The sequence below is a fragment of the Aquarana catesbeiana genome, linkage group LG05 (assembly GCF_042186555.1).
Source record: "Aquarana catesbeiana isolate 2022-GZ linkage group LG05, ASM4218655v1, whole genome shotgun sequence".
NCBI lineage: Eukaryota > Metazoa > Chordata > Amphibia > Anura > Ranidae > Aquarana > Aquarana catesbeiana.
The window spans coordinates 627,198,115-627,225,535 of record NC_133328.1 but is presented as its reverse complement, the minus strand read 5'-3'; the positions used below and the strand labels follow the sequence as shown (position 1 = coordinate 627,225,535).

The following is a 27,421-nucleotide window of genomic DNA, read 5'->3' as shown; positions in this document are numbered from 1 at the left end:
CATCTTCGGGGCGGGGGGCTGCAGTTTGGCATGTTTGCCCTGGGCTCTAGAAGACCTCTAGATTATCCCGGAGCTGCCTGGTGGCCCCTCCCTCCAGCCATGATTTTCATAGAGAATCGCAGAAGCCCAGTGATGATGTCGCTGGGTAAAAAAATGAGATATGTAATAAAATCTTTTTTTTTTATAAGTTTCTGACAGCTGCTCCTCCTTTTTTTGCAGTGTCAGTTCTGTTGAGGGCATTACAGGAAGCTAATATAAAGAAAGATTGAGGTACCTGTACTAGCTGCAATAAAAATCTATTCACTATTTATTTAATGAATACATAAAATGATGAAATGAAGTCTACAGTCGCGTGTTTTATTTTACTAGTCGTGTTGTGTGTTCAGGGTGTGACGAGATATAATCCGCAGTCTTTTCTTTTTCCGTCTCCTTAAAGCCAGCGGAGTTCTGGTTCGGTCGGCCCTTATCTGCGCACTAATGTCGGAAAACATTGTCAACGTGTTAAACATTAGCGGGGCCCCATAGATACCCGGCGTCCATCTGCCGGCCTGGAGACATGGAGTCACTTCTGCCTGACTGCTCCGCAGCATATGTTTCCAGATCTGCCCGCTGACGCTTTAACTCCGTCTCTCCCGGATCCCTGGCGACATTTTATTACAGCAAGAATGGGACAGATTTTTTTCGAAGTCCTAGGAATTGCCGCAGTTTGTCTGGTTAGCTGCGGCCGCGTGATTCCGTTAGAGTCCGTGGGAGTGTCACAAATCGCATGGGGGTGGGCAGAGATCATGAACAATAGCGTTCCCGGGATCGCAGAGTTAAAGTGTATCCAGAGGTGGCCGTGCACTTACCGATACGTGGTCGATCGAGGTACAAGCGATCGCAACACAAAGCACTTGGTTGTCAAATAAAATATCGAACAGTTTAACACATGGGGGGGGGATTTACTAAAGGCAAATAGACAGCACTTTGCATATGCAGTTGCTGCAGAGCTTAGTAAATAAGGGGAAGCTCTGCTGACTTCCATCGTCCAATCATGTGCAAGCAAAAATTCTGTTTTTTTACATTTTTCCTTGCATGTGATTGGGTATTCTTTGCAGAGTGACACTTCTCCGCATTTACTAAGCTCTGGAGAAACTGCACTTGCAGAGTGCACAGTCTATTTTGCCTTTAGTAAATTCATTATGATTTATTAAAAGGATCTTTAAAGGGGTTGTAAACTTTCTAGGTTTTTCACCTTAATGCATTTTATGCATTAAAGTGATTGTAAAGACTCGTTTTTTTTTTTAAATAACAATCATGTTATACTTCCCTCCTCTGTGCAGTTGGATTTGCACAGAGCAGCCCAGATCCTCCTCTTCTCGGGTCCCTCTTCACTGCTCCTGGCCCCTCCCTCCTATCGAGTGCCCCCATAGCCAACTGCTATTTATGGGGGCACCTGAGCCGAGTCAGAGCTCAGTGTATCCATGCAGACATGGAGCTCCGGCCGCGCCCCCTCTCTCCCCTGATTGATTTTGATTGACAGCCGCAGGAACCAATGGCGGAGAATCTGTGTCTCAGCCAATCAGGAGGAGTGTCCCAGGACGGCTAAGACACTCATGGACATCACTGCAGAGGGAAGGGGCTCAGGTAAGTATTACGGGGGAGGCTGCTACACTTAGGTTTTTTATCTTAATGCATAGAATGCATTAAGATTTTTTTATATTTATTTAAAAACTATACTCTTGATAATAATTAAGACCTTTTTTTTTTTTTTTTTTTTTTTTTATCTGAGGTCATCTTATATTAACCTGGTCTAAGTTGGTTTTATCCTTTCTTTTTCTTTTTTTTTAAATTATTTTTTTATTGGTTTTATCCTCTCTTATACAATGTATGACACAATCTTTTGAGTAGTTAGATCCATGCTAAAATTGTTTTAGTTAAACTATTTTTAGTTTATGTTGGAACTACAGCTCAATATTATTACCATATATGTGATCTTTTCTTTTGCTGCCACCATATGTATTTATGTATACTAATTGTTAAAATTCAATAAACTAATTTAACAAAGAAAAAAAAAAAGAATGCATTAAAAAAAAAAAAAACTTCTGCCTTTACAACTCATTTAAGGTGAAAAACCTCCTGTCATGCAGCAGCCCCCCTTTTACTCACTTGAACCCCGTAATTCCCACAACAGGGATGAGCACACCAGCTCTAGCCGGTGTCTCCTGTCCTGATTGATAGCAGTGCAGCCATTTGCTCGTGCTGCTGTCAATCAAATCCAGTGACACGGGGGGGGGGGGGGCCAAGTCCTGCTGTCTGTGTCAATAGACGCAGGACACGGAAGAGCGCCCGCATGGGTGTCCCGAAGGAGAGCGCTTCCCTGACGGGGCACTCGAGAAGAGGAGGAGCCAGGAGCGCCGCTGAGGGACCCCAAACAAGGAGGATCGGGGCCACTCTGTGCAAAATCAACTGCACAGAGGAGGTAAGTATGACGTGTTTGTTATTTTAAAAAAATAATAAAAAAACAAGGGTTTAGTAACCCTTTAATACTTTAACTGCCTCCCGCTCGGGCCATTGTAAAACGATGCCTGAGCGGGAGCTCTGTTGTTCTGGGCGGACGTTATATGAGGTCCTCCCCAGAAAGTGCCTTCGTGCCATTCATTGTGTGCTATTGCGATGATTGTGATTGGTCACCGTGATCACATGGTACAGACAGAGCCAATCACAGCCCAATCTATACCATGGGATTAGCTGCAGCCAATCACAGCTAATCTCAACAATACACACTGAATGAATCTGTTTCATTCAGGAAGAATTCTGGTTTATAACAGTGAACTTTACTGCTATAAGCAATCATAGTGTGTAAATAAAAATAAAATACATAAAAATTAAAAAATCCTGATCACAGTAAGAATTTTTTAGGTATTATTACAATAATGAACATTGAATGTAGTCTCAAACTTGCCGTTCACAGTCAGATGGGTGCGCATTGGTTGTATGTACCGTATGTGTCACCTCCATGACCCCAGTTGACATTTCCTGCCTGCTTTGGGGAACCTCAGTGGACGTGGATATCGTTTCCTGGCCAATTGTTTCCCTCAAGCCAGCCAATGCCCACTGTGCCCCCACCTCCCTTCCTCCACACACACGTTGCCTTATACCAGGGATGTGCAATTAGCGGACCTCCAGCTGTTGCAGAACTACAAGTCCCATGAAGCATAGCAAGACTGACAGCCACAAGCATGACACCCAGAGGCAGAGGCATGATGGGACTTGTAGTTTTGCAACAGCTGGAGGTCCGCTAATTGCATATCCCTGCCTTATACAATCTTGCATGCCCGTAGAACAATGTTTCTTTAACTACAGGCAACATTGGTCACAAAGAGAAACTAGTTTCAGAGAGGCACACAGAGAGAGAAGGGTTTCCTGACTAATAAAAATAACCGCAAACAGGTTTCAGTGTCTCCTCATGGGCAGGACTTTTAAAAAAAAAAGGAAAAAGGCTGATAGGTTTGTTTTAATCTTTTACTGCTCACCTAACACATATGTGAGGCGGCAGAGAGGGTGGACTTTAAAGCGGAGTTCTGCCCAATTTTTTTTTTTTTTTTTAAGTCAGCAGCTACAAATACTGCAGCTGCTGACTGTTAAAATAAGGACACTTACCGGTCCAGGGCGCCTGCGATGTCGGCACCCGAAGCCGATCTATCCCTCGGGTGGAGGCGCCGCCATCTTCGGTAAGGGAATCAGGAAGTGAAGCCTTGTGGCTTCACTTCCTGGTTCCCTGCTGCGCATGCGCGATCCCACTGGTCCCTGATGTCTTCTGGGACCTGTGTGTCTCCCAGAAGACAGCGGGGGGGACGGAGAAGGCGCAGCGGGTGGCTCGGCTATCTATGCCCGGAAGTGGGAGCAAAATACCTGTATTAGACAGGTATCTTCTCCCCCCCTCCCCCCTGAAAGGTGCCAAATGTGACACCGGGGGAGAGGGGGAGGATTCCGAAAAGAGGAAGTTTCATTTTTGGGTGGAACTCCGCTTTAACCGCCACACACACCGCAAATAAGAGTCCATGAATGGCTGAGGTTTCTGTGCTGAAAGAGCGCTCCCTGCACAGTGACTGAGCCGTCTATAGTAATGGTTGGAAGCTAGTGGGACGGGATACCGGTCATGTGATTACATGATTGGGCAGTCTGTCCTGCCCCCAAGGTGTAGGGGACCTGCTTAAAGGGACACTGGGGCTGGGTGTGAAGGGCTGTTACAGTAGTCACATGATCAGGAGCCTTGCCCAACACCAAGCTCGGTCACCATGCAGTGAGCGTGCTTCCAGCACAGAAACCTCGGCCGTCCATGGACGCTCACGTGCAGCATGTGGGTGTTAATAGGTAATAAAGGCATTTACTTTCCACTGAAGATTACTCAGCAATAGCAGCATGAAAAAAATAGGGAAGTCAGGTCCATAAATATTGGGACATTGACACAATTCTAATCTTTTTGGCTCTATACACCACCACAATGGATTTGAAATGAAACTAACAAGATGTGCTTTAACTGCAGACTTTCAGCTTTAATTTGAGGGTATTTACACCCAAATCAGGTGAACGGTGTAGGAATTACAACAGTTTGTATATGTACCTCCCACTTTTTAAGGGACCAAAAGTAATGGGACAATTGCTCAGCTGTTCCATGACCAGGTGTGTTTTATTCCCTCATTATCCCATTTACAAGGAGCAGAGAACAGGTCCAGCGTTCATTTCAAGTGTGCTATTTGCATTTGGAATCTGTTGCTGTCAACTCTCAATATGAGATCCAAAGAGCTGTCACTATCAGTGAAGCAAGCCATCATTAGGCTGAAAAAAACAAAACAAACCCATCAGAGAGATAGCAAAAACATTAGGTGTGGCCAAATCAACTGTTTGGAACATCCTTAAAAAGAAAGAACTCACTGGTAAGCTCAGCAACACCAAAAGAGCCGGAAGACCATGGAAAACAACTATGGTGGATGACCGAAGAATTCTTTCCCTGGTGAAGAAAACACCCTTCACAACAGTTGGCCAGATCAAGAACACTCTCCAGGAGGTAGGTGTTTGTGTGTCAAAGTCAACAATCAAGAGAAGACTTCACCAGAGTGAATACAGAGGGTTCACCACAAGATGTAAACCATTGGTGAGCCTCAAAAACAGGAAGGGCAGATTAGAGTTTGCTAAACAACATAAAAACGCCTTCACAGTTCTGGAACAACATCCTATGGACAGATGAGACCGAGATCAACTTGTACCAGAGTGATGGGAAGAGAAGAGTATGGAGAAGGAAAGGAACTGCTCGTGATCCAAAGCATACCACCTCATCAGTGAAGCATGGTGGTGGTAGTGTCATGGCGTGGGCATGTATGGCTGCCAATGGAACTGGTTCTCTTGTATTTATTGATGATGTGACTGCTGACAAAAGCAGCAGGATGAATTCTGAAGTGTTTCGGGCAATATTATCTGCTCATATTCAGCAACATGCTTCAGAACTCATTGGACGGCGCTTCACAGTGCAGATGGACAATGAGCCGAAGCATACTGCGAAAGCAACCAAAGAGTTTTTTAAGGGAAAGAAGTTGAATTCTATACAATGGCCAAGTCCGTCATCTGACCTGAATCTGATTGAGCATGCATTTCACTTGCTGAAGACAAAACTGAAGGGAAAATGCCCCAAGAACAAGCAGGAACTGAAGACAGTTGCAGTAGAGGCCTGGCAGAGCATCACCAGGGATGAAACCCAGCGTCTGGTGAGGTCTATGTGTTCCAGAATTCAGGCTGTAATTGACTGCAAAGGATTTGCAACCAAGTATTAAAAAGTGAAAGTTTGATGGATGATTGTTAATCTGTCCCATTACTTTTGGTCCATTAAAAAGTGGGAGGCACATATACAAACTGTTGTAATTCCTACACCGTTCACCTGATTTGGATGTAAATACCCTCAAATTAAATCTGAAAGTCTGCAGTTAAAGCACATCTTGTTCTTTTCATTTCAAATCCATTGTGGTGGTGCATAGAGCTAAAAAGATTAGAATTGTGTCCATGTCCCAATATTTATGGACCTGACTGTAAAGGGGGGTCACAGCACATCGCTGCCCCACCGCATCGTGTCCTGCCAGCTACGCAGATCTTTTTTCGGGGTCTCCGCCAGCCTGTCCGGCGTCCAATCTTGGCTTTGCTGCCTCTGTGTGCGTCGCCAGAACCTGTTCGCCTGTTGAAACAAAACAAGCGTGGACCTGGCCCTCCAGATGGCCCGCGCTGCTCCTGGAGCACTTTGTGCGGCAGAGGGCCGGTGACATCACTCCGGTAATAGAGGCGCCTGGTCTCTGTAAAATGGCTAATAATGACATTATGACTCCTGTGTTTCCATGTGTGGCGCTCGCCGGGTAAGTGCTCCGTAAATGGAGGCCGCATGGAAACTGTCCCCTTTTATGTGACACCGCGCTGTTCCCAATTACAGGCTCTGGTTCCATTCTAATTGGGTTTGGGCTAATCACGGGGGGGGGGGGGGTCACAAGGGGTTAATCAGTTAAAGGGGAAGGGGCGCACTCCTTGCTTGTAAAGGGTGGCGATCTCCGGGAGCATGGAAGCGATGGGTGTGCGGGGTCACCGGTCTATAGCTTGAAGGTGAACTTCGGGATCAGAAAATATTATTTAAACCCATTCATTATGTATATTCTTCTTCCCATCGAGTGGAGAGGAGACGGAGGAAATGCTTCCTCCCGCCATCTACAAAGTTGCAATGTACAGTCTGATTATTGGGCGAGAGGAGACTGAGGAAATGCTTCCTCCTGCCTGCAGCAGACTGATGACATCATTTCAGCCTAGGCAGAGTCACTGCACTGGAGCTCAAGGGCGGAATTTGGAAAAGTTTCTGATTTTGTTATAAATGATACTGTTGCTGTATATTGTGAGATGTTAGGAATCTATTCATGCAGACCTCTATAGCTACTGACTAATCCACTTTTATTATATAAAAAAAAGTCCTGATTTTCCTTAAGAGCAGTTCTTTTTAGTTTATGTTTTTCCTTCCCACCCCAACATGCTAATGACATTTCCCATACCTCCCAACTTTTTGAGATGGAAATGAGGGACACCTATCAGCAAAAGTATGCAGGCATAGGACACACCCCTTGCCACGCCCCCTTAAAGGAGAATTGCACAAAAAAAACAAGATTGGTTAAACCCACAAGTGCTTTTTTTTTTAACCACTACTATTTCTTTATATTGGCTTTTGGAATTTACAAATGCAGCCATTTAGAAATCAGATGAAAGGTTTAGCGCTGGAAAACACTTTTTGATAGATAAAAAGTGCATTTTATATACATCTCTATAGATCAGACCAAAATGAGGGACAAATGAAGAGGAATGAGGGACAGAGGGACATTGCTCCAAATCAGGGACAGTCCCTCGAAATCAGGGACAGTTGGGAGCTATGCATTTCTAAATTTTCATTGCATACCTCAGGAAAATGCAATTATCGGACCTCCAGCTGTTGCAGAACTACAACTCCCATGAGGCATAGCAAGACTCTGACAGCCACAAGCATGACACCCAGAGGCAGAGGCATGATGGCACTTGTAGTTTTGCAACAGCTGGAGGTCCGCTAATTGCATATCCCTGGTATACCTTATTTCCTACCTGGTGATGTTATCACTTGGCCTTTGTGCTCCTCTCTGCAATGCAAGCAGATCGTGGCTGGTGGGAGGGGCCGGCAGGGTGCTGTACACGGCTTTCTGAAAACATCACAGCACCCGGCCTCTGTACTCCTCTCAAGATCCCTCAGTCCTGATGCAAGCAGTGGGAGGAGTTATGTAAATATCAAAATGCCTTGTATGGTGGCTCTCAGTCTGGAGGAGTGGGCGTTCCTAGGCAGACTCCTTGGTGACGCTGAGCCTCCATGATTGAAATAACTGAAATCCAATGAATGAAAGGGGCAGGCCAGGGACAGTCCGTCTGGGAAGCAAAGAGTTTGATGATGCTGGGCGTCTTCCAGCCAGGATATAAGGTGGGCTCTATCTGACTTGCTGCAGCATCTAATGCACATGGTGAGAAGTTCACAGTGTGCAGTGAAATCAGAGGAAGTCATTTCAGTCCAGGAGAGGAGCCGGTACAACTGCGCAAGACTGATTTTTAACATTCTCGGCTGTAATATATTTCAGAATCTGACTAATCTGTTCTATCTCTTACACGGAGTTCCAGGGGCACAAGTTCTATTAAAAAGCAGAGCAATTTAGACACATTAAATAGGCTGAAGTGGTCCCTGAAGTTTTGGGCCGATATAATAATGACTTCTTGGAGGTGCCAATGAGCGGCTCCATCAGTCATTTCTATACGAGGTGACAGAGGTTCGGTCTTATAAGAAATAGAATTAACACTTTGTACAGAATGGTTATTATTGTGTCCAGTTATGGGAATTAAATTACTTTTCTTCTTTTTTAGTTAACATGAATCAGGTTTTTATTGCCACCGGTGGCCCCATTGTGGAGATTTGCCCTCACTTCCTGTCCGGTTCTGAATTTAACTTGTTCACCCTTTTTATCCGGATTCTGACAGCAGTGAACCTCCAAATGTTCAAAGCTCAGCGCTTCCGGGTTCATCAACCACCAAATGCTCAAAGCTGAGAGCGTCCGGGTTCATCAACCACCAAATGCTCAAAGCTGTGTGCTTCCGGGTTCTCCAACCACCAAACGCTCAAAGCTGAGCGCTTCCGGGTTCATCAACCACCAAATGCTCAAAGCTGAGCGCTTCCGGGGTTCATCAACCACCAAATGCTCAAAGCTGTGTGCTTCCGGGTTCATCAACCACCAAATGCTCAAAGCTGTGCGCTTCCGGGTTCTCCAACCACCAAACGCTCAAAGCTGAGCGCTTCCGGGTTCATCAACCACCAAATGCTCAAAGCTGTGCGCTTCCGGGTTCTCCAACCACCAAACGCTCAAAGCTGAGCGCTTCCGGGTTCATCAACCACCAAATGCTCAAAGCTGAGCGCTTCCGGGGTTCATCAACCACCAAATGCTCAAAGCTGTGTGCTTCCGGGTTCATCAACCACCAAATGCTCAAAGCTGAGCTCTTCCGGGTTCATCAACCACCAAATGCTCAAAGCTGAGCGCTTCCGGGTTCATCAACCACCAAATGCTCAAAGCTGAGCGCTTCCGGGTTCATCAACCACCAAATGCTCAAAGCTGTGTGCTTCCGGGTTCATCAACCACCAAATGCTCAAAGCTGTGTGCTTCCGGGTTCATCAACCACCAAATGCTCAAAGCTGAGCGCTTCCGGGTTCATCAACCACCAAATGCTCAAAGCTGAGCGCTTCCGGGTTCATCAACCACCAAATGCTCAAAGCTGAGCGCTTCCGGGTTCATCAACCACCAAATGCTCAAAGCTGAGCGCTTCCGGGTTCATCAACCACCAAATGCTCAAAGCTGAGCGCTTCCGGGTTCATCAACCGCCAAATGCTCAAAGCTGAGCGCTCCCAGGTTCATCAACCACCAAATGCTCAAAGCTGAGCACTTCCGGGTTCATCAACCACCAAATGCTCAAAGCTGAGCGTTTCCGGGTTCATCAGCCACCAAATGCTCAAAGCTGAGCGCTTCTGGGTTCATCAACCACGGAGATATCATCCATTGGGATCTGTCAATGGGAAGACTACAATTCCCATCAGCCACCGGGGCAGGGTGGGACTGACAGATCACAGCAGCATGCTAGTGATGTCACCGCTCCTGTAGTCCATTGCTTGCTTCCTACAGCCTTGTAACAGAAGGTCTGTAGCTCCTTATGAAAAAAAAAAAAAAAAAACGGTGCCAAAAAACGAAAATTCAGAATGCACTTGGTTGAAACTAAAACCGAACATTACGTTTTAAAAAATATATATATATATTTTTATAAATAAATGTATGATATTCAACTTTTTAATTAATATCATGAATTTAAATGAAGACTAATTTATTTCGGCTATTGTCGGCACTTTTTGAAGTGGTGTTAAAAATTGTGCTTCCTGCCTTATTGGTGTATATTTGGTCAGTTAAAAAAAAAAAAACGCACCTCCCCAATGAAATGCACTGAAAACACAGCAAGAACGCATCAAAAATTCACCTGTGTTGGGTTTTTGATGCATTTTGTGTGGCAGAATCATGGGCGTTTTTGGCAGCTGAAAACCCCATTTTCAGCATCTGAAATGTAATATTTTTCTTTCGGCACAACGCTGAAAACCCGATTTTCAGCAGCCGAAATTTCTTAATATTTTGCTTTCAGCACACCACTGAAAACCCGATTTTCGGTGGTCGAAATTTTGCAATATTTTTCTTTCAGCACAACGCTGAAAACCTGAATTTCGGCGGCCGAAATCTCGTAATATTTTTCTTTCGGGACAACGCTGAACGCTTGCGTTGCAATGCCTAATAGGACTTGTAGTTCGGTAACAGCTGGAGGGCCACAAGTTGAGCACCCATGCCTTAGGCCCTGTCTGCCCTTGGGTCAATTAGGAAATGCGGGCAGAATTGAAACAACACTGAAAACCCTATTTTCGGCGGCTGAAATTTCTCAATATTTTTCTTTCGGCACAACGCTATAAAACCCCATTTTCGGCAGCCCTAATTTTGGTGCATCATCGGCTTAGACCCTGTCTCCACTTGGGCAATTGGCAATTGCAGGCAGAATTGCAACAATGCTGAAAACCCTATTTTCGGCGCCCGCAATTTCACAATATTTTTCTTTCGGCACAACGCTGAAAACCCTATTTTCGGTAGCTGTCATTTCAGTGCATTATTACCTTAGGCCCTGTATGCACTTGGGCAATTAGGAATCGCGGGCAGAATTGCAACAATTCTGCCCACGATTCCCAATTGCCCAAGTGCGGACAGGGCCTAGGGTAGTAATGCACCGAAATTTTGTCCGCCGATAATAGGGATTTCAGCTTTGTGCTGAAAAAAAAATATTGCGGTTAAAATGTGCAAAATTTGGGTGCCTTTTTGCTGCGCTTGTTGCACAACAAACCATGGGAGAATCACAGCAATAAGCGCATGTAAAATCGAAGCTGGCTCAGGGCCAAAATGTGGTCCCTGGGCTTCTTTACCGCGACAAACATTTGAACTATGCCGACATGCTCGATATTTTCAGAATAGACATGTGCGATTCATTTCGGTCCAAATTGAAATTCAGCTAACATTTTTTGGTATTCAGAGATTGGGATGTTTCTGAATTTCCGAATCACGATCGTAACAAATTTCAACATGTCAGAAAGAAATTATAAATAACGAATTCGAAAAAAATGAATTTGAATGAAAACATTAATCCAAATGATTTGGTGGAGGGGGGGGGTGTGGATTATGGTGTGGGGTTGGTTTTCAGGGGTTGGGCTTGGCCCCTTAGTTCCAGTGAAGGGAACTCTTAAGGCATCAGCATACCAAGACATTTTGGACAATTTCATACTCCCAACTTTGTGGGAACAGTTTGGAGATGTCCCCTTCCTGTTCCATCATGACTGCGCACCAGTGCACAAAGCAAGCTCCATAAAGACATGGATGAGCGAGTTTAGGGTGGAGGAACTTGACTGGCTTTCCCTTCACTGGAACTAAGGGGCCAAGCCCAACCCCTGAAAAACAACCCCACACCATAACCCCCCCCTCCACCAAATGATTTGGACCAGTGCACAAAGCAAGGTCCATAAAGACATGGATGAGCGAGTTTGGGGTGGAGGAACTTGACTGGCTTTCCCTTCACTGGAACTAAGGGGCCAAGCCCAACCCCTGAAAAACAACCCCACACCATAACCCCCCCCCTCCACCAAATGATTTGGACCAGTGCACAAAGCAAGGTCCATAAAGACATGGATGAGCGAGTTTGGGGTGGAGGAACTTGACTGAATTCAGAGTTCTGACCTCAACTCGATAGAACACCTTTGGGATGAATTAGAGCGGAGACTGCGAGACAATCCTTCTTAGGGTGGAGGAACTTGACTGGCCTGCAAAGAGTCCTAACCTTAACCCGATAGACCTTTGGGATGAATTAGAGTGGAGACTGCGAGCCAGACCTTCTCATCTAACATCAGTACCTGACCTCACAAATGCGCTTCTGGAAGAATGGTCAAACGTTCCCATAGACACACTCCTAAACCTTGTGGACAGCCTTCCCAGAAGAGTTGAAGCTGTTATAGCTGCAAAGGGTGGGCCAACTCAATATTGAACCCTACGGACTAAGACTGGGATACCATTAAAGTTCGTGTGTGTGAAGGCAGGCGTACCAATACTTGGTTATATAGTGTGTGTGTGTGTCTATATATATATATATATATATATATATATATATATACACAAGCCTACAGTATACGTATATAATATATTCTGTGTGAGTACAGGTGTCCTATCAGCAGAGTTTTTCTTTCCATGATCTCCCGGAGCTGATATCAATATTAGTTATCAGTTCAGCGGATGATGGCGCCTGATAAGTATTTGATCCCCCCCCCGTTTCTACACCGCTGACCAGCCTACGTACTCTGAGCTAAATTTACTTTCTTCTTCAAACCCTGGAAGCCTCTTATTCACCATAGCAGATGTAACGATGACCTAATATTGTAAAATATTCAAATTAATGCAAATCCGATGTAATATCGTCGCCAGCCGTAGTACTTGCGTCATTTACAGATCTGTGCAAAACTGTTGGTGGATTTTTAGATAGAAATATAAGTTGTCTTTCTTACAGAGATTTGTGTGAATCCTGGAAATTTGTGAATTACTTTGAAAGGCTGCGAGAGTCTAACAATAGCTGAGAAACTAGAAAGGGTCTGATACCGCGTTTAGCTGCGTCACAGAATACCCGGGGCTGGAGGCTATCTATCCCGTTCTGAACGTCATCTCTTGCGCTCATCTATTCAACGCGACACTTTTATAACCTTCAAGTCTTATTTTATATAAATCTATGAAACAAAGCATAGATTTTTAGGGATTTTTCAATTTCCTTGAATGTAGAACGTGCTGTCCATTCTTAAAGTGGACATTACAAGTATGAATGAGTACAGTCTGGTGACTCTGTTTAGGCTGAGATGATGTCATCAGTTTGCTACAGGCAGGAGGAAAAATTTCCATAGTCTCCTCTGGCACCAAAAGACTTTGACCCCTGGCACTGGCTACCCTTGTAGTTTTGATCAGTATTGGTTAGTGCTTTTTAGTTTGTATTATTTTGATTATGCATAATATCTCTATATACAATGGGGGGGGGAAATAATTAATTGATCCCCTGTAGATTTCGTAAGTTTGCCCACTTACAAAGAAATGAAGGGTCTATAATTTATCATAGGTGTACTTTAAATGATAAAGACAGAATATCAACTACAAATCCAGAGAAAACACACAATACAAATGTTATAAATTGAGTTGCAGTTCAGTGAGTAAAATAAGTATTTGATCCCCAAGCAAAACATGACTTAGTACTTGGTGGAGGAAACCCTTGTTGGCAATCACAGAGGTAAGACGTTTATTGTATTTGGTGATCAGGTTTTCACACATCTCAGGAGGGATTTTGGTCCACTCTTCTTTACAGATCTTCTCTAAATCCTTAAGGATTTTTAGCTGTCGCTTGGCAACTCGAACTTTCAGCTCCCTCCATAAATTTTCTATAGGAAGGTCTGGAGACTGGCTGGGCCTCTCCATGACCTTAATGTGCTTCTTCTTGAGCCACTCCTTTGTTGCCTTGACGGTATGTTTTGGGTCATTGTAATGCTGGAAGACCCATCCACGACCCATCTTCAGTGTTCTGGCTGAGTGAAGAAGGTTCTCATCCAAGATTTTACAATACATGGCCCCGTCCATTAGCTCCTCAATGCGGCAAAGTCGACCTGTACCTTAAGCAGAGAAACAGCCCCAAAGTGTAATGTTTCCACCTCCGAGCTTGACTGTAGGGATGGTGTTCTTAGGGTCATAATCAGCATTTTTCTTCCTCCAAACACAACGAGTTGAGTTAATGCCAAAGAGCTCAATTTTGGTCTTATCTGACCACAGAACTTTCTCCCAATCCTTCTCTGAATCATTTAGATATTAATTGGCAAAATTCAGACGGGCCTGTACATGTGCCTTCTTGGGGACGGGGACCTCAGAATTTCAGTCCATGGCGATGTATTGTGTTACCAATGGTTTGTTTGGTGACTGTGGTCACAACTGCCTTGAGATCATTCACAAGCTCCTCCCGTGTAGTTCTAGGATGATCCCTCACTTTTCTCATGATCATCCTTACCCCATGAGGGAAAATCTTGCATTTGGTTCCAGACTGAGGGAGATTGTTGGTTATTTTGTATTTCTTCCATTTGCAAAAAGTTGTCTCCTCCTCACCAAGCTTCTTGCTGATGGTCTTGTAGCCCATTCCAGCCTTGTGCAGGTCTACAGTCTTGTCCCCGACATCCTTTGACAGCTCTTTGCTCTTGCCCATGGTGTTGAGGTTTGAATGGAAAAAAGAGATTCAGTGGGCAGTTGTCTTTTATACACATAACGGATTGTCGAGAACCTTCTTACATTGACAGGACTAATCTGTGTACCACATGAGCACCTACTGTAGCCAGTCTGTGGGAGCCAGAATTATTGTTGGTTGGTAGGGGGTCAAATACTTGATTTACTCACTGAACTGCAACTCAATTTATAACATTTGTATAATTTTTTTTTTCTGTTTTTTTCTGGAATTTTGGTTCATATTCTGTTTCTATCTTTTAAAATACAACTGTGATAAAAAAAAAAAATATAGACCCTTCATTTCTTTCTAAGTGGGCAAACGTACACAACCTGCAGGGGATCAAATAATTGTTTTCCCCACTGTATATAATATTCCATCTATCTATCTATCTATCTATCTATCTATCTATCTATCTATCTATCTATCTATCTATCTATCTATCTATCTATCTATCTATCTATCTATCTATCTATCTATCTATCATAGTACTATGATTGATATATCTATATATAGATATAGATAGATATATATATTTCATTATAATTTTTTATCATGAATATTTATATATATATATATATATATATATATATATATATATATATATATATATATATATATAATCATGATAAAAAAATTATAATAATACAAAAATAATAATATAAACAGATAAATATCATAGCATTATTATATCCCTCTCTCTTTTGTATCATGATAGATGGATAGATAGATAGATAGATAGATAGATAGATAGATAGATAGATAGATAGATAGATAGATAGATAGATAGATAGATAGATAGGTAGATAGAAGATATATAAAATAAATATATATATATATATTCATTCATGATAAAAAAATATAATGAAATTATATAGATAGATTAGATTTAGTGTGTGTATATAACATAATTATAATAATAAAAAAATTGATATAATGTATTTATGTAATTTTTCCTTTTTTTAATTTTTTATTTTTTTTCGGTGCTATGTGGAGTGCACCACAGTCTAAGTTTCATTGTGTTTCAACATGCAAAAGCAATAATTGTTTTTAATCTTTCTTATCTCAAAGTGATAAGCAGCAAAACAAATAAATTCAAGTTAAAGAAGGCCCCCGTATCTGCTTATACTCCATTCCTCCGCTGCTCTGTCCGGCCAGGGAAGAGAAGTTATATAAGATTCCTTAGCGTGGCTCTCTATCATTTCATAGATGCTTTTGATGGAGAAATTTTTTTACGCTTGACAAAGAAAAAAAAAAAAAAAACTGGATTGGAAAATGGAATCCTGCGTTGGACTCTTTGGAAGCTGCTTTGATTTCAGCATCAGACAGTTTATCTCGACTTAATTAAACGTGATTGTACTTCATACGAGTGTTTACAGCAAACGTTCATCGGGAAAAAATATCAGAGGAGACGCAGATTCCGATGCCGTTACATGCCAAGATGAAGACGCCATCTTATCTCTGACATGATATCAGTTATTTTTATCACAGTGTTCTTTTTTTTGGCAGAATGGAAAAAAAAGTTTAATTTTCCGCGGATGCTTTATACATCATAACAAGAGGATGGAGGCTTCAGGGCATGCTGCTAATCTCCTTTGAAAAATGCTAAATGCCTGGCACTCTTGCTGATCCAGCATCAACAATTACATTTTAAGTCACTGAAGTCAGAACTCCTGATCTCTGTACTTCTGAAGTCAGAGAATCAGCATGACAGCCATATTATTGGCATTTTCAGGGGATCTATCTATTTATCTATCTATCTTCCAAGGGTCTTCTGGCTGGTCATGTGCCATCACTGGTCCTTCCCCTGTTACCATTTTTTTTTTTTCTGTACTGAATGAAGCTCAGCCAATGATGTGTGGCATTAATAGTCTGAATTAGGCCTGTGTGATGTCAGACACCCAGAGGGGCGGGTCTATAACCTAGGAAACGGATTACATTCCACTGTGTGTCATTCAGCCTAAAGGGCTGGTGACATCTAGTGGCAGAAAAGAAGTTCTATGGGGGACAGCTGCAGATTAGAAAAGCCTGTCCCCTGCCACGACACTGCAGAGTTGGGATTCTCTGTCTCTGTGTGGAAGCAGTGGTCTCTCTGTAGAGGTCCGACACATCTCATGCTGCCTCAGCCCTACAGGTCTGCATTCAACAAAGCTCATCCCACTTGCTAATTGGAGCGCTCTAACTCTGACTCAGCAGGGTGGTATCAGATCTTTTGCAGTGAGACCACTGCTTCCAAAAAAAACCCAGCAAGGGTCCTTCTCTGCAGTATGTTGGCAGGGCACAGGCTTTTCTACTTAGGCTGTGGCTGTTTTCTAGAACCATATGAATTAGGGCTGTGTGATGTCATACCCCCAGGGGGGTGGGTCTATACAAGAGGAAGCGGGTTGAATTCAACTGTGTGTCATTCAGCCTAGAGGAGTGGTGACATCTAGTGGCAGAAAAGAAGTACTAGAGGGGCAGCTCCAGATTACAAAAGCCTGTCGCTAGAATAGGGAAGGGGGAGATGGATGGATGTGGACCAAACTGACACTATTCCACGGGTCAGGGCCTAGGAAGGGAGTACCGACTCACCCAGTCTTGGGTGGAATTCATCAACGGGACCTGGGCATCACAGAAAAAAAAGAGGTGGGTTAGGGATAATAGAAGGTCCCAAAAGAGGTCCATACCTCAGAAGAGGAGTGGGAACAGTCAGCGATATACTCCAAAATGTTTTATTTGAATAAAACATTTTGAAGTATACCGCTGACTGTTCCCACTCCTCTTTTGAGGTATGGACCTCTTTTGGGACTTTCTATAGTCCCTAATCCTCCTCTTTTTACAAAAGCCTGTCCCCTGCCACCATGCTTCACAGTTGTGTCTGTGTGGAAGCAGTGGTCTTTCTGTAGAGGTCTGACTCATCACATGCTGAGTCAGCCCTACAGGTCTGCATTCAGCAAAGCTCATCCCACCAGTGTGTGTGTGTGGGGGGGGGGGGTATCAGACCTCTGCAGATAGACCACTGCTTCTGCAAAAACAACTAGGGTCCTTATTTGCAGTATATTGGCAGGGGACAGGCCAACATACTGCCCTCATTTACAGACCGAAGTTCATTCCTTTGACCTAAGAACGAAATGTTGCTTTGTTTATAGCTATCTCCGATGTTTAGATAAACTTGGCAGGCTGCCTGGATTTTTTTTTTTGTCAGCTGTCGGAAGTGAGCAGAGAACTCTGAACTTACATAGAATCAGGGAAATGCTATTTTAAGATCGGTGGGGGGGGGGGGGGGGGGTAGAATCGTAAAATTTTGATTCTTTAACGATTAATCGTGCAGCTCTACTTGAAATGATGCAAACTAAAACTCGCGCCAATGGAACAATAGTGCAAAAGGAAAGACCACAGCAGCTGATACAAAGCCGCTAGGACCTTAGAAAATGGATATACAGTTTACCAGCTCTAGTGGAATACGTGTTAAATATAAACACAATACTCAGGCGGTGGCTGTTTCCTAGGACCTAGTTACACTTCAACGTTCCTGTGTGTGCGTCAGTGCATGCTGGGCCACGCCTTAAGGTGTGTTGCATTAGGGCAGCCCGTTTTTTTTTTTGTTGGAATGGGCTGCCAACGTGTAAGAATAGACTAAGGAAAGGGCATGCGGCATTTTTCCCGAGACATCATACCAGAGTGCAAGACGATGCGTTGTGGTGCTCTGCATTGCATTGTACTTTGGAGCTGCGTTGCCTTTGGTGCATTTAGGTGCCATTCAAAACGAACGGCGCTGAAACAAATGAACGCACCACATCACAGAATTGGGTTTCAAGCCCTAAGACTTGGCACTTCTTTTGAAGCACCTATAATATATTTAGCAATATTTAACAAATAGGGTGACCTGGGCCGGTGCACAAGGTGGATCTCGGGATGATGGTAGACCACTAGAAGGACAGGCCGCGTCAGCCGAGCGAGGTCCACATGAGAAGTGCTGATATGTGACTCCTGTGTGCATAGAACCAGGAGGCCGCTTCTCTGATTATGAGCGGATGATTTACATATTGCCCCTGGAGAGCCGTTATAAGATCTCTGTAAGTAATAATTATTTCGAGAGGATGTCTGGATTTGTGAAAGAACAGGAATTTGTCTTTAGTTATCAGCAGATGGATCCATCACGATTGAGTGAGAAAAACTAATGACGCTTTGTTAAGGCCTCTGTTTCCTTATTATTAATGTAATCTCTGCAATTAGAGATTATTACAGCCCCATTCCGCAACATGGCTGGGTGCAATTTTATACTCTGTTACATATTTGTTATGGATATGGCAGCTGAAGGAGAGGATCAGGTCATATCTTGGGGTGACCACTTCTTAAAAGCCTCAAACTTTTTTGTTAGAACTGGAGATGAGCTGGGTTCAGTCCAAACCCTTTTTGGCAGATCCTGTAGTCGCATTTTAGCCGGCCTATTGGGTTACGGTCGGGGCATTCACTATCTCTAAGTTGCATGTACGCAAAGGGTTGGGTATACGAATGATATAATTGATCTAATGGGGTTGCATGGCCATATTTGGATAATGCCATTGACCTAATATGGCCATGTGACCATATTAGGTTGATGATGTCATGACCATTCCGCCCCTTTGGGTACGTGCAGCTGAAGGGATGGGAGCTGATTGGGCCACTGGGGATGCCATTATGTGCCCACGTGGTTTTGCCCAACTGGGTTCAGACCAAGTTCACACCAAACCCAGCCTGATTAGGTCGGCGGGGATGCTATTACGTGACAGCTTCCCATGGGTTCTGCCCAACTGGGTTTGGACCATATTCGCACCAAACCCCGCTCATCCCTGGTTAAGACCTTTGTTGGGTTTTCTCTCCAGTCTATGACCCCATTGGGGAGATTTTCTTTCTCTTCCTGTCCACCTATCTCAAGTGCATGATGGAAGGGGTAACCTCCCCAAGCCAGACACAGACACCAATAAAAGGAGAGAGGGGTAATCCAGTTAAAACTTTTATTTTTTTTAAACTGCTGGTCTATAGATATACAATTAATGGGGCCTTGAGCTCTGCTTTAACTGATGGCTTAGTAAATTTGTCTTCGAACATTGCTATTTGTGTTTATAATTACTTGTACTTGGAGACTGGAAATCTCCAATAATTGCTTTGTTCTTTCTTTTTTTTTTTTTTGAAAAGTAAAACTTTATTGAAAGTTTCCAAAAAAAAAGTTTTACAAGAAAACATCACCGCATCTTAGATACAGCTTAGATGGTGTAGTTTAGAGATCAGCATAGGGAGTCCTTCAAGAGTGCAATACACTAATGGTTAATTATTAACAGAGGTAGTTGTTGCCGATGACAGATTTACAACAGGAATTTTCAATAACAGGAGTCATAAGGGTCGGAAGAGAATATCGCCAGTAAATGCAAGTTCAAGGTGTCTTGCAGATGATGAATAGGATGTTCTTGGAGGGGGGTAGGGGAAAGGAATGGAAAAAGGTAGGGGATTTCTTTAGGATCAGATGGGTTGTAACCATGAGGACCATATTTTGTCTTTTTCTTATAGCCTCTACCTATATATGTCATTTGGTACGTTGGGAGCACATTTTGTATAGCAGAGCACCAGTCAACATAGGACGGGGGGTGGGTTACTAAAGGTCAGGATGGGGGTTCTTTGGGATCAGATTGATTGTAGCCACGTGGACCATATTTGGTCCTTTTTAGCAGGGCAGCCTCTGCTCATATATGTCAACATAGGAATAGGGGGTGATAAAGGTTGGGGTTGGAGGTTTCTTCCTTGCGATCAGATGGCTTGTAGCCATGTGGACCATATTTTGTCTTATTTAGTAGGGTAGTCTCTACTCATATATGTCAATTGGTGCACTGGGAGCACATTTTCGATAGCCTAGCTCCAGCCAGCATAGGATGGAAATAGTCTATCTCTTCTTTTTCTAAAAAATGTGGAAGAAGACTGGGAGAACCCGAGGATCCTAGAATTGTATGTATATTTTGGGGAATTGGGAATATTATGTCATTTATATACTTTAGGAATGTCGTGTATAAAGTGATCTTTGAATGTCATGTTATGTAATTTTGTGTCTTTTTTCTAAAAATGTTATAAAAATATTTTAATCTAAAATAAAAAAAATAAAACAAACAGCTCCTGTGGGCAGCTGGATACAAAGGTTCCCACCTCTCTTCCTGTGTGCAACAGTGTCACCTGACTCTACCCTACGCGTGTCGTCATAATTGGTACATTAGAAGCACATTTTGGATAGCTAAGCAATAGTCAACAAAGGGTGATAAAGGTCGGGTTGGGGGGTTTCTTTGGAATCAGGTGTCTTGTAGCCATAAGAACCATATTTTGTCTTATTTAGTAGAGTAGCCTCTACTCATTTATGTCAATCGTTGCGTTGGGAGCACATTTTGGATAGCTGAGCAACAATCAACATAGGACGGGGGGGCAATGAAGGTCGCAGTCAGAGGTTTAGTTTGGATCAGGTGGCTTATAGCCATGTGGATCATATTTTGTCTAATGTAGTAGGGTAGTCTCTGATCATATATGTAAATTGGTACGTTGGGAGCACATTTTGGATAGCTGAGCACCAATCAACATAGGACGGGGGCAGGGGGAATGAAGTTAGAGGTGGGGGGGGGGATTCTTTGGCATCAGGTGGATTGTAGCCATGCGGACCATATGTTGTCTTATTTAGCATAGCAGCTTCTACTCCTATATGTTGATTAGTACGTTGGGAGCACATTTTGGATAGTTGAACACCAACCACCATAGGACGTAGGGGGAGATGTCACTTTTCATATGAGGAGTGTCTCCCTTCTAGCATAGCAGGACGCATAAAAGAGGAAGTGTTTACTATGTTTTTGAATGACAAGACTGCTAATTGGCTGCTAATTTGGTTATCACTTGTCCCCAATAGTTGAAGACATGGGGCCACCACTAGACCACCATATGGTAAATGGGGCCAACTTCAAGCTGATGTTTTTTACAATTGGGGGGGGATGGATATTGCAACACAGTCCCTGTGGAGTGTAATATATTGTATGAAGAAATTTCAACTGGGTATATTGGTCTGTTGCAGAGATCGTCAGTTTTTGTATATTGTGCCCCACCGCCACCCTCCCAATTTTTTGTTTCTTTTGAAAGGTTCAGTAAATGTTTGATGTCATTAAGTTGTCGGTGATATAAATAAGCTGATTCTTTTCTGGATTATCCATCAAAATGATTCACCCAAGAACGTTATTGTGTTTTTCAGATTTGCTGGTAGACGGAAAACCGTGTGACTTTGACATCATCGCGGACTGTAAAGTCGGAGACCCCATACGCCTGGAGGTGAGGATAACCAATCGCAGTAACAGCACCGTTGGTCCGTTTGCACTGACGGTGATCCCGTACCAAGATTACCAGAATGGCGTCCATAACTACGACCTGAAAAACATTGTCACCTTTGTCGGCTCCAACACCTTCTATATTAACTCGGTGAGTAGACAAGCCGCTGTGATTTACTTCATTGCATTACTGAGAACTTTATTGATCGTCCTTGTGTGCACACACACACACTGCACCTCGTCAATGAATACGGGGGGCAAAAGCCTGTAGTACCCAGGCTGGCTCCTGTATGTAACGGTTTCATGATTGCTTGAAATTTTAACCCCTCCTAACCGGACCTGGAGTCCCTTTAAAAAGTTCTGAACACTTGGAGGGGTGGGAAGGATCAGCGATCATGTGACCACTGTGATCAGCATCAAATATAATGATAAAAGATTTTTTATTTTGAGAGGCAAAATAAAAAAAATGTATATATTAAAAACATAACAATTTGGCAAATACAACTTAACACAGTTTTACCGGTACAACACTGTAAGATGAACTTCCCAACATGTTTCGCCCATATATCGGGCTTCTTCAGGGGATGCTAATTCTTAATCGGACAGCATCCCCTGAAGAAGCCAGATATATGGGCGAAACATGTTGGGAAGTTCATCTTACAGTGCTGTACTGTTAAAACTGTGTTAACTTGTATTTGCCAAATTGTTATGTTTTAATATATACATTTATTTATTTTGCCTCTCAAAATAAAAAATCTTTTATCATTATATTTGATATTGTTGCTAATTACTTTGCACCTAAAAAATCCCAATTTTCACTTCTATATCTATAAAATCTAGGGATATGGTGCTTTAATTAAATTGGTTGATCCGTGATCATAAAAAATCAGCACTGTGATCAGCGTTTCGCGGGCTTACCGTTTCCGCCGGTTTGCCCAAGAAATGATCCAAGGGTGCGGCCGGTTGCTCCCATAGGCAATCAAAGAGTAATTTCATTAAAATGTATTTTTTCCAAACAAATTGCGTTTGAAAAACCGCTAATACTGTGTGACATAAAATATTGCAACAATCGCCATTTTATTCCCTAGGGTCTCTGCTAAATAAAAATGTATGTTAAGTAAAAGTAATTTTATAGCAAAAAATAATGATTTAAACTTGAAGTGCCAGAAATGGCCTGGTCTTCAAGTAGTTAATCTGATTATATTTTGCCTTAACTGGCCCCCAAGCCCATTAACATGCTAATGACCGTTTTCATTAAAAAATCTTTTTTTGAATTGCTGGGTCTCTGTGCTTTTCTATACAATACCGGCAGATCGTGGCTGGTGGGAGGGGCCGACGGGGTGCTGTACATAGCTACCTGAAAACATCACAGCACCCGGCCTCACTACTCCTCTCAAGAGCGCTCAGTTCTAATGCAAGTGGTGGGAGGAGTTATGCAAATATCAAAATGCCTTGATGGGTGGGTGTTCCTAGGCAGGCAGCATTTGCATAGAGACCACCCTAGGTGATGCTGATTGAACGAACTGAAATCCAATGAATGAAAGGGGCGGGCCAGGAACAGGTGGGCTGGGGAGGAAAGGGCTAGAGCAGGGGTCTCCAAACTTTCTAAAGAAAAAGCCAGTTTACCGTCCTTCAGACTTCAGGGGGGCCGGACTGTGCCTAGTGAGAGTAAACAATGCCCTATGGTATTAGGGGAAGAAATAATTAGTGTCGTTGAGAGGAATAGTGCCCCATTTTTCTTCTCAGTGGAAGGAATAGTGCCCCATCATTGGTGTATCAGTGGGAGCAATAGTGCCCATTGTTGGTGTCAGTGAGAGGAATAGTGCCCCATTGTTGGTGTCAGTGAGAGGAATAGTGCCCCATTGTTGGTGTCAGTGGGAGGAATAGTGCCCCATTGTTGGTGTCAGTGGGAGGAATAGTGCCCCATTGTTGGTGTCAGTGAGAGGAATAGTGCCCCATTGTTGGTGTCAGTGGGAGGAATAGTGCCCCATTGTTGGTGTCAGTTGGAGGAATACTACCCCATTGTTGGTGTCAGTGGGAGGAATAGTGCCCCATTGTTGGTGTCAGGGAGGAATAGTGCCCCATTGTTGGTGTCAGTGGGAGGAATAGTTCCCCATTGTTGGTGTCAGTGGGAGGAATAGTGCCCTATTGTTGGTGTCATTGGAAGGAATAGTGCCCCATTGTTGGTGTCAGTGGGAGGAATAGTGCCCCATTGTTGGTGTCAGTGGGAGGAATAGTGCCCTACTGTTGGTGTCATTGGAAGGAATAGTACCCCATTGTTGGTGTCAGTGGCAGTAATAGTACCCCATTGTTGGTGTCGGTGGAAGGAATAGTACCCCATTGTTGGTGTCAGTGGCAGTAATAATGCCTCAAGGGCCACATAAAGGTAAGCAGAGGGCTGCAGTTGGAAGACTACTGGGCTAGATGATGCTGGATGTCCTCCAGCCAGAAATGAGGTGGGCTCTCTCTGACTTGCTGCAGCTTCTAATGCACATGGTGAGAAGCTCACAGTGTGCGGTGAAATCAGAGTAAGTCATTTCAGTCCAGGAGAGGAGCCTGTACAACTGAAGAAGAGGTTGGATGTAATTATCACATATCACTGGAGTTCACCTTTAGGGTATCTCTGGGCTCCTTTTTGTCCTCCTCACCGGTGACAATTTTCCTCTCTTTTTCGCAGGTTCAGCCTACGGAATATTCGGTGTGTTTCGGCTCTCTGCTCTTCCTCTACACCGGAGATTTCTTCCTGGATATCAAGTTTCAAGACGACAACGTCGCCCGGGAACTGCCGCTGTCTTGGTTTTGCCTCCCCAGTGTCCATATACGTGCCGTGAACTCCATCAGTGAGGCCCAGCTCTGATCAGACCCCCCCCTCCCCCCTCCTCCGTTGTTTAAATTATTCCGCACAGATTTTATGTACACCCCGACCAGATATATTCAGAGATTCCAGAGTTTGGAGAGTCAGAAGTCATTTAGCAGCTCATTCTCCTACTAATAAATGTTATCCACTTTTCATGATAAGATAATATTCCATCTCTCTGACCTCCGATGGATCATCATTTCTCTACAGCACATGACTGAAGTGAAGTGTCCAGGGGCGGCCCGTCCATTAAGGGCACACAGGCCAGGAAGTCCTAAGACTCCCTGGCCATTTGGGTCTCAAGACCCGCTTCCTGATTAGCCACGAGGCGAAGCAGGAAGACATTCACTAATATTAATTCCCTAATGTCACACAATTGGATGGGCTCGGGGCACAGTGCTCTGCGCCCCGAGCCCACCCTTTTTTAAGCCAATTAAAGCCTCAGACTCTAATCACGTGCTTAAAAAAAAAAAACGACTCCATTGGAATCCATGCGTCCGGTGCCCTGCATGTAGATTAGGGGCCAGGTGCATGGATTAGGGGGGGTACTGTCCCTGTGCCCCTAATGGAGTGGCCGCCCCTGCTGCACAGTATTGAGCAGGGAGCTGAGTGTAATCTGAGACCTAAGTGGAGAGAATGGACACACACACACCCCTCTCTACTCTTGCCCCCACATCTAACTGGGAACATTTGCATAACAACTTAAAGAGGAACTGCAGTCTGCTCACATAATTTGTAATAAAAACATCTTTGCCATTCTGAAGCTTCCCTCCGACCACTTTGCATATTTTATATACACTGCGATTCTGTACTTGCCAAATATGCTGCAGAAATCTCCCTCCACGGAGTCTGGCTGCAGCCATTTTAACTGTGGGCAGCTGAAGCTTCTGCCTGTTCACTTCCTGGATTTACACAGATACACAGAGGCACACCTCCAGCTCTGAAACATATATAAAGAGAAGGAGAGCGCACAGCTTCCCGAGTGTAATACCGTTTTTAATGGTTTAAAATCAGAAGTAGAAAGTTGCACTCACAAACATAGGAACGACTTTTGCATGTACATCAAAAGATTTTCCTCCTCTCCCAGTCTGTGTGGCTGGATTGGCCCCAGAACCCAATGGGCAATGAAGGAAGTTGATCCAAGCCTAACCACCATGTCCCGCTGAGCGGTGCAAGAAGCTGCCCACGGACTAGCCGGCGTTGTGTGACGTCACTCGCGGCCGAGAATAGGAATGATGTGAGTGAAACGTCTCCTCTGACAGGCGGGCGGTTGCCAAGACTACATGTTTTGGAGGCTTGGCCTCCTTCAGGTCACGCCCAATCTATCTTTAACCTCACCTTTTATATAGGACCCCATACACCTCCAGCCCTGCAGCTCTCATTGTCCCTCTTATGACTCATCCCCTCCTCGTCCCTTACTGGCAAAATCTCACGAGAGTGAGAGAGAGAGAGCTGTGCATGATGTGATAAGTCTAGGCTAATAACCAGACAAGAAACAGGAATAGGGTTGCCACCCGTCCAGGATTCACCCAGACAGTCCAGGTTTTGATTCATGTGTCCAGGATTCAGACTACCTGAAACCCGGACACATTCAGACTGAACTGTGGCCCCCCAAATTAGGTGTGCCAGGGCACACCCTAATCACCCAGTGTAGTGCAGACTTCTCTGCTACCTCGGTTGCACACACCTACAGTATGCTAACCAAGTACCACAACCGCCAAGTGCATAGGCTGCCTTCCTCCCTTCTCTCGCTTGCCTCTGAGTGAGTGAGTGCACTAGGGTAAGGGGTGCTCTGTGGACTCTGATGTAAGGGGTGCTCTGTGGACTCTGATGTAAGAGGTGCTGTGTGGACTCTGATGTAAGAGGTGCTGTGTGGACTCTGATGTAAGGGGTGCTCTGTGGACTCTGATGTAAGGGGTGCTCTGTGGACTCTGATGTAAGGGGTGCTCTGTGGACTCTGATGTAAGGGGTGCTCTGTGGACTCTGATGTAAGGGGTGCTCTGTGGACTCTGATGTAAGGGGTGCTCTGTTGACTCTGATGTAAGGGGTGCTGTGTGGACTCTGATGTAAGGGGTGCTCTGTGGACTCTGATGTAAGGGGTGCTCTGTGGACTCTGATGTAAGGGGTGCTGTGTGGACTCTGATGTAAGGGGTGCTCTGTGGACTCTGATGTAAGGGGTGCTGTGTGGACTCTGATGTAAGGGGTGCTCTGTGGACTCTGATGTAAGGGGTGCTCTGTGGACTCTGATGTAAGGGGTGCTGTGTGGACTCTGATGTAAGGGGTGCTGTGTGGACTCTGATGTAAGGGGTGCTCTGTGGACTCTGATGTAAGGGGTGCTGTGTGGACTCTGATGTAAGAGGTGCTGTGTGGACTCTGATGTAAGAGGTGCTGTGTGGACTCTGATGTAAGGGGTGCTCTGTGGACTCTGATGTAAGGGGTGCTGTGTGGACTCTGATGTAAGGGGTGCTCTGTGGACTCTGATGTAAGGGGTGCTCTGTGGACTCTGATGTAAGAGGTGCTGTGTGGACTCTGATGTAAGAGGTGCTGTGTGGACTCTGATGTAAGGGGTGCTCTGTGGACTCTGATGTAAGGGGTGCTCTGTGGACTCTGATGTAAGGGGTGCTCTGTGGACTCTGATGTAAGGGGTGCTCTGTGGACTCTGATGTAAGGGGTGCTCTGTGGACTCTGATGTAAGGGGTGCTCTGTGGACTCTGATGTAAGGGGTGCTCTGTTGACTCTGATGTAAGGGGTGCTGTGTGGACTCTGATGTAAGGGGTGCTCTGTGGACTCTGATGTAAGAGGTGCTGTGTGGACTCTGATGTAAGAGGTGCTGTGT

General features: G+C 44.2%; 1 protein-coding gene across 1 annotated transcript in view; it reads left to right on the top strand.

Moving 5' to 3' along the window:
• TRAPPC9 (trafficking protein particle complex subunit 9) overlaps positions 1-25,353 on the top strand; it is an 815,095-nt gene extending 789,742 nt beyond the window's left edge. The window contains exons 22-23 of the mRNA XM_073632292.1: positions 21,656-21,879; positions 24,406-25,353. Coding sequence (XP_073488393.1) covers positions 21,656-21,879; positions 24,406-24,585 — 404 coding nt within the window. The 3' untranslated portion in view covers positions 24,586-25,353. The remainder of the gene's footprint in view (positions 1-21,655; positions 21,880-24,405) is intronic.
• Positions 25,354-27,421: the final 2,068 nt, after the last annotated feature.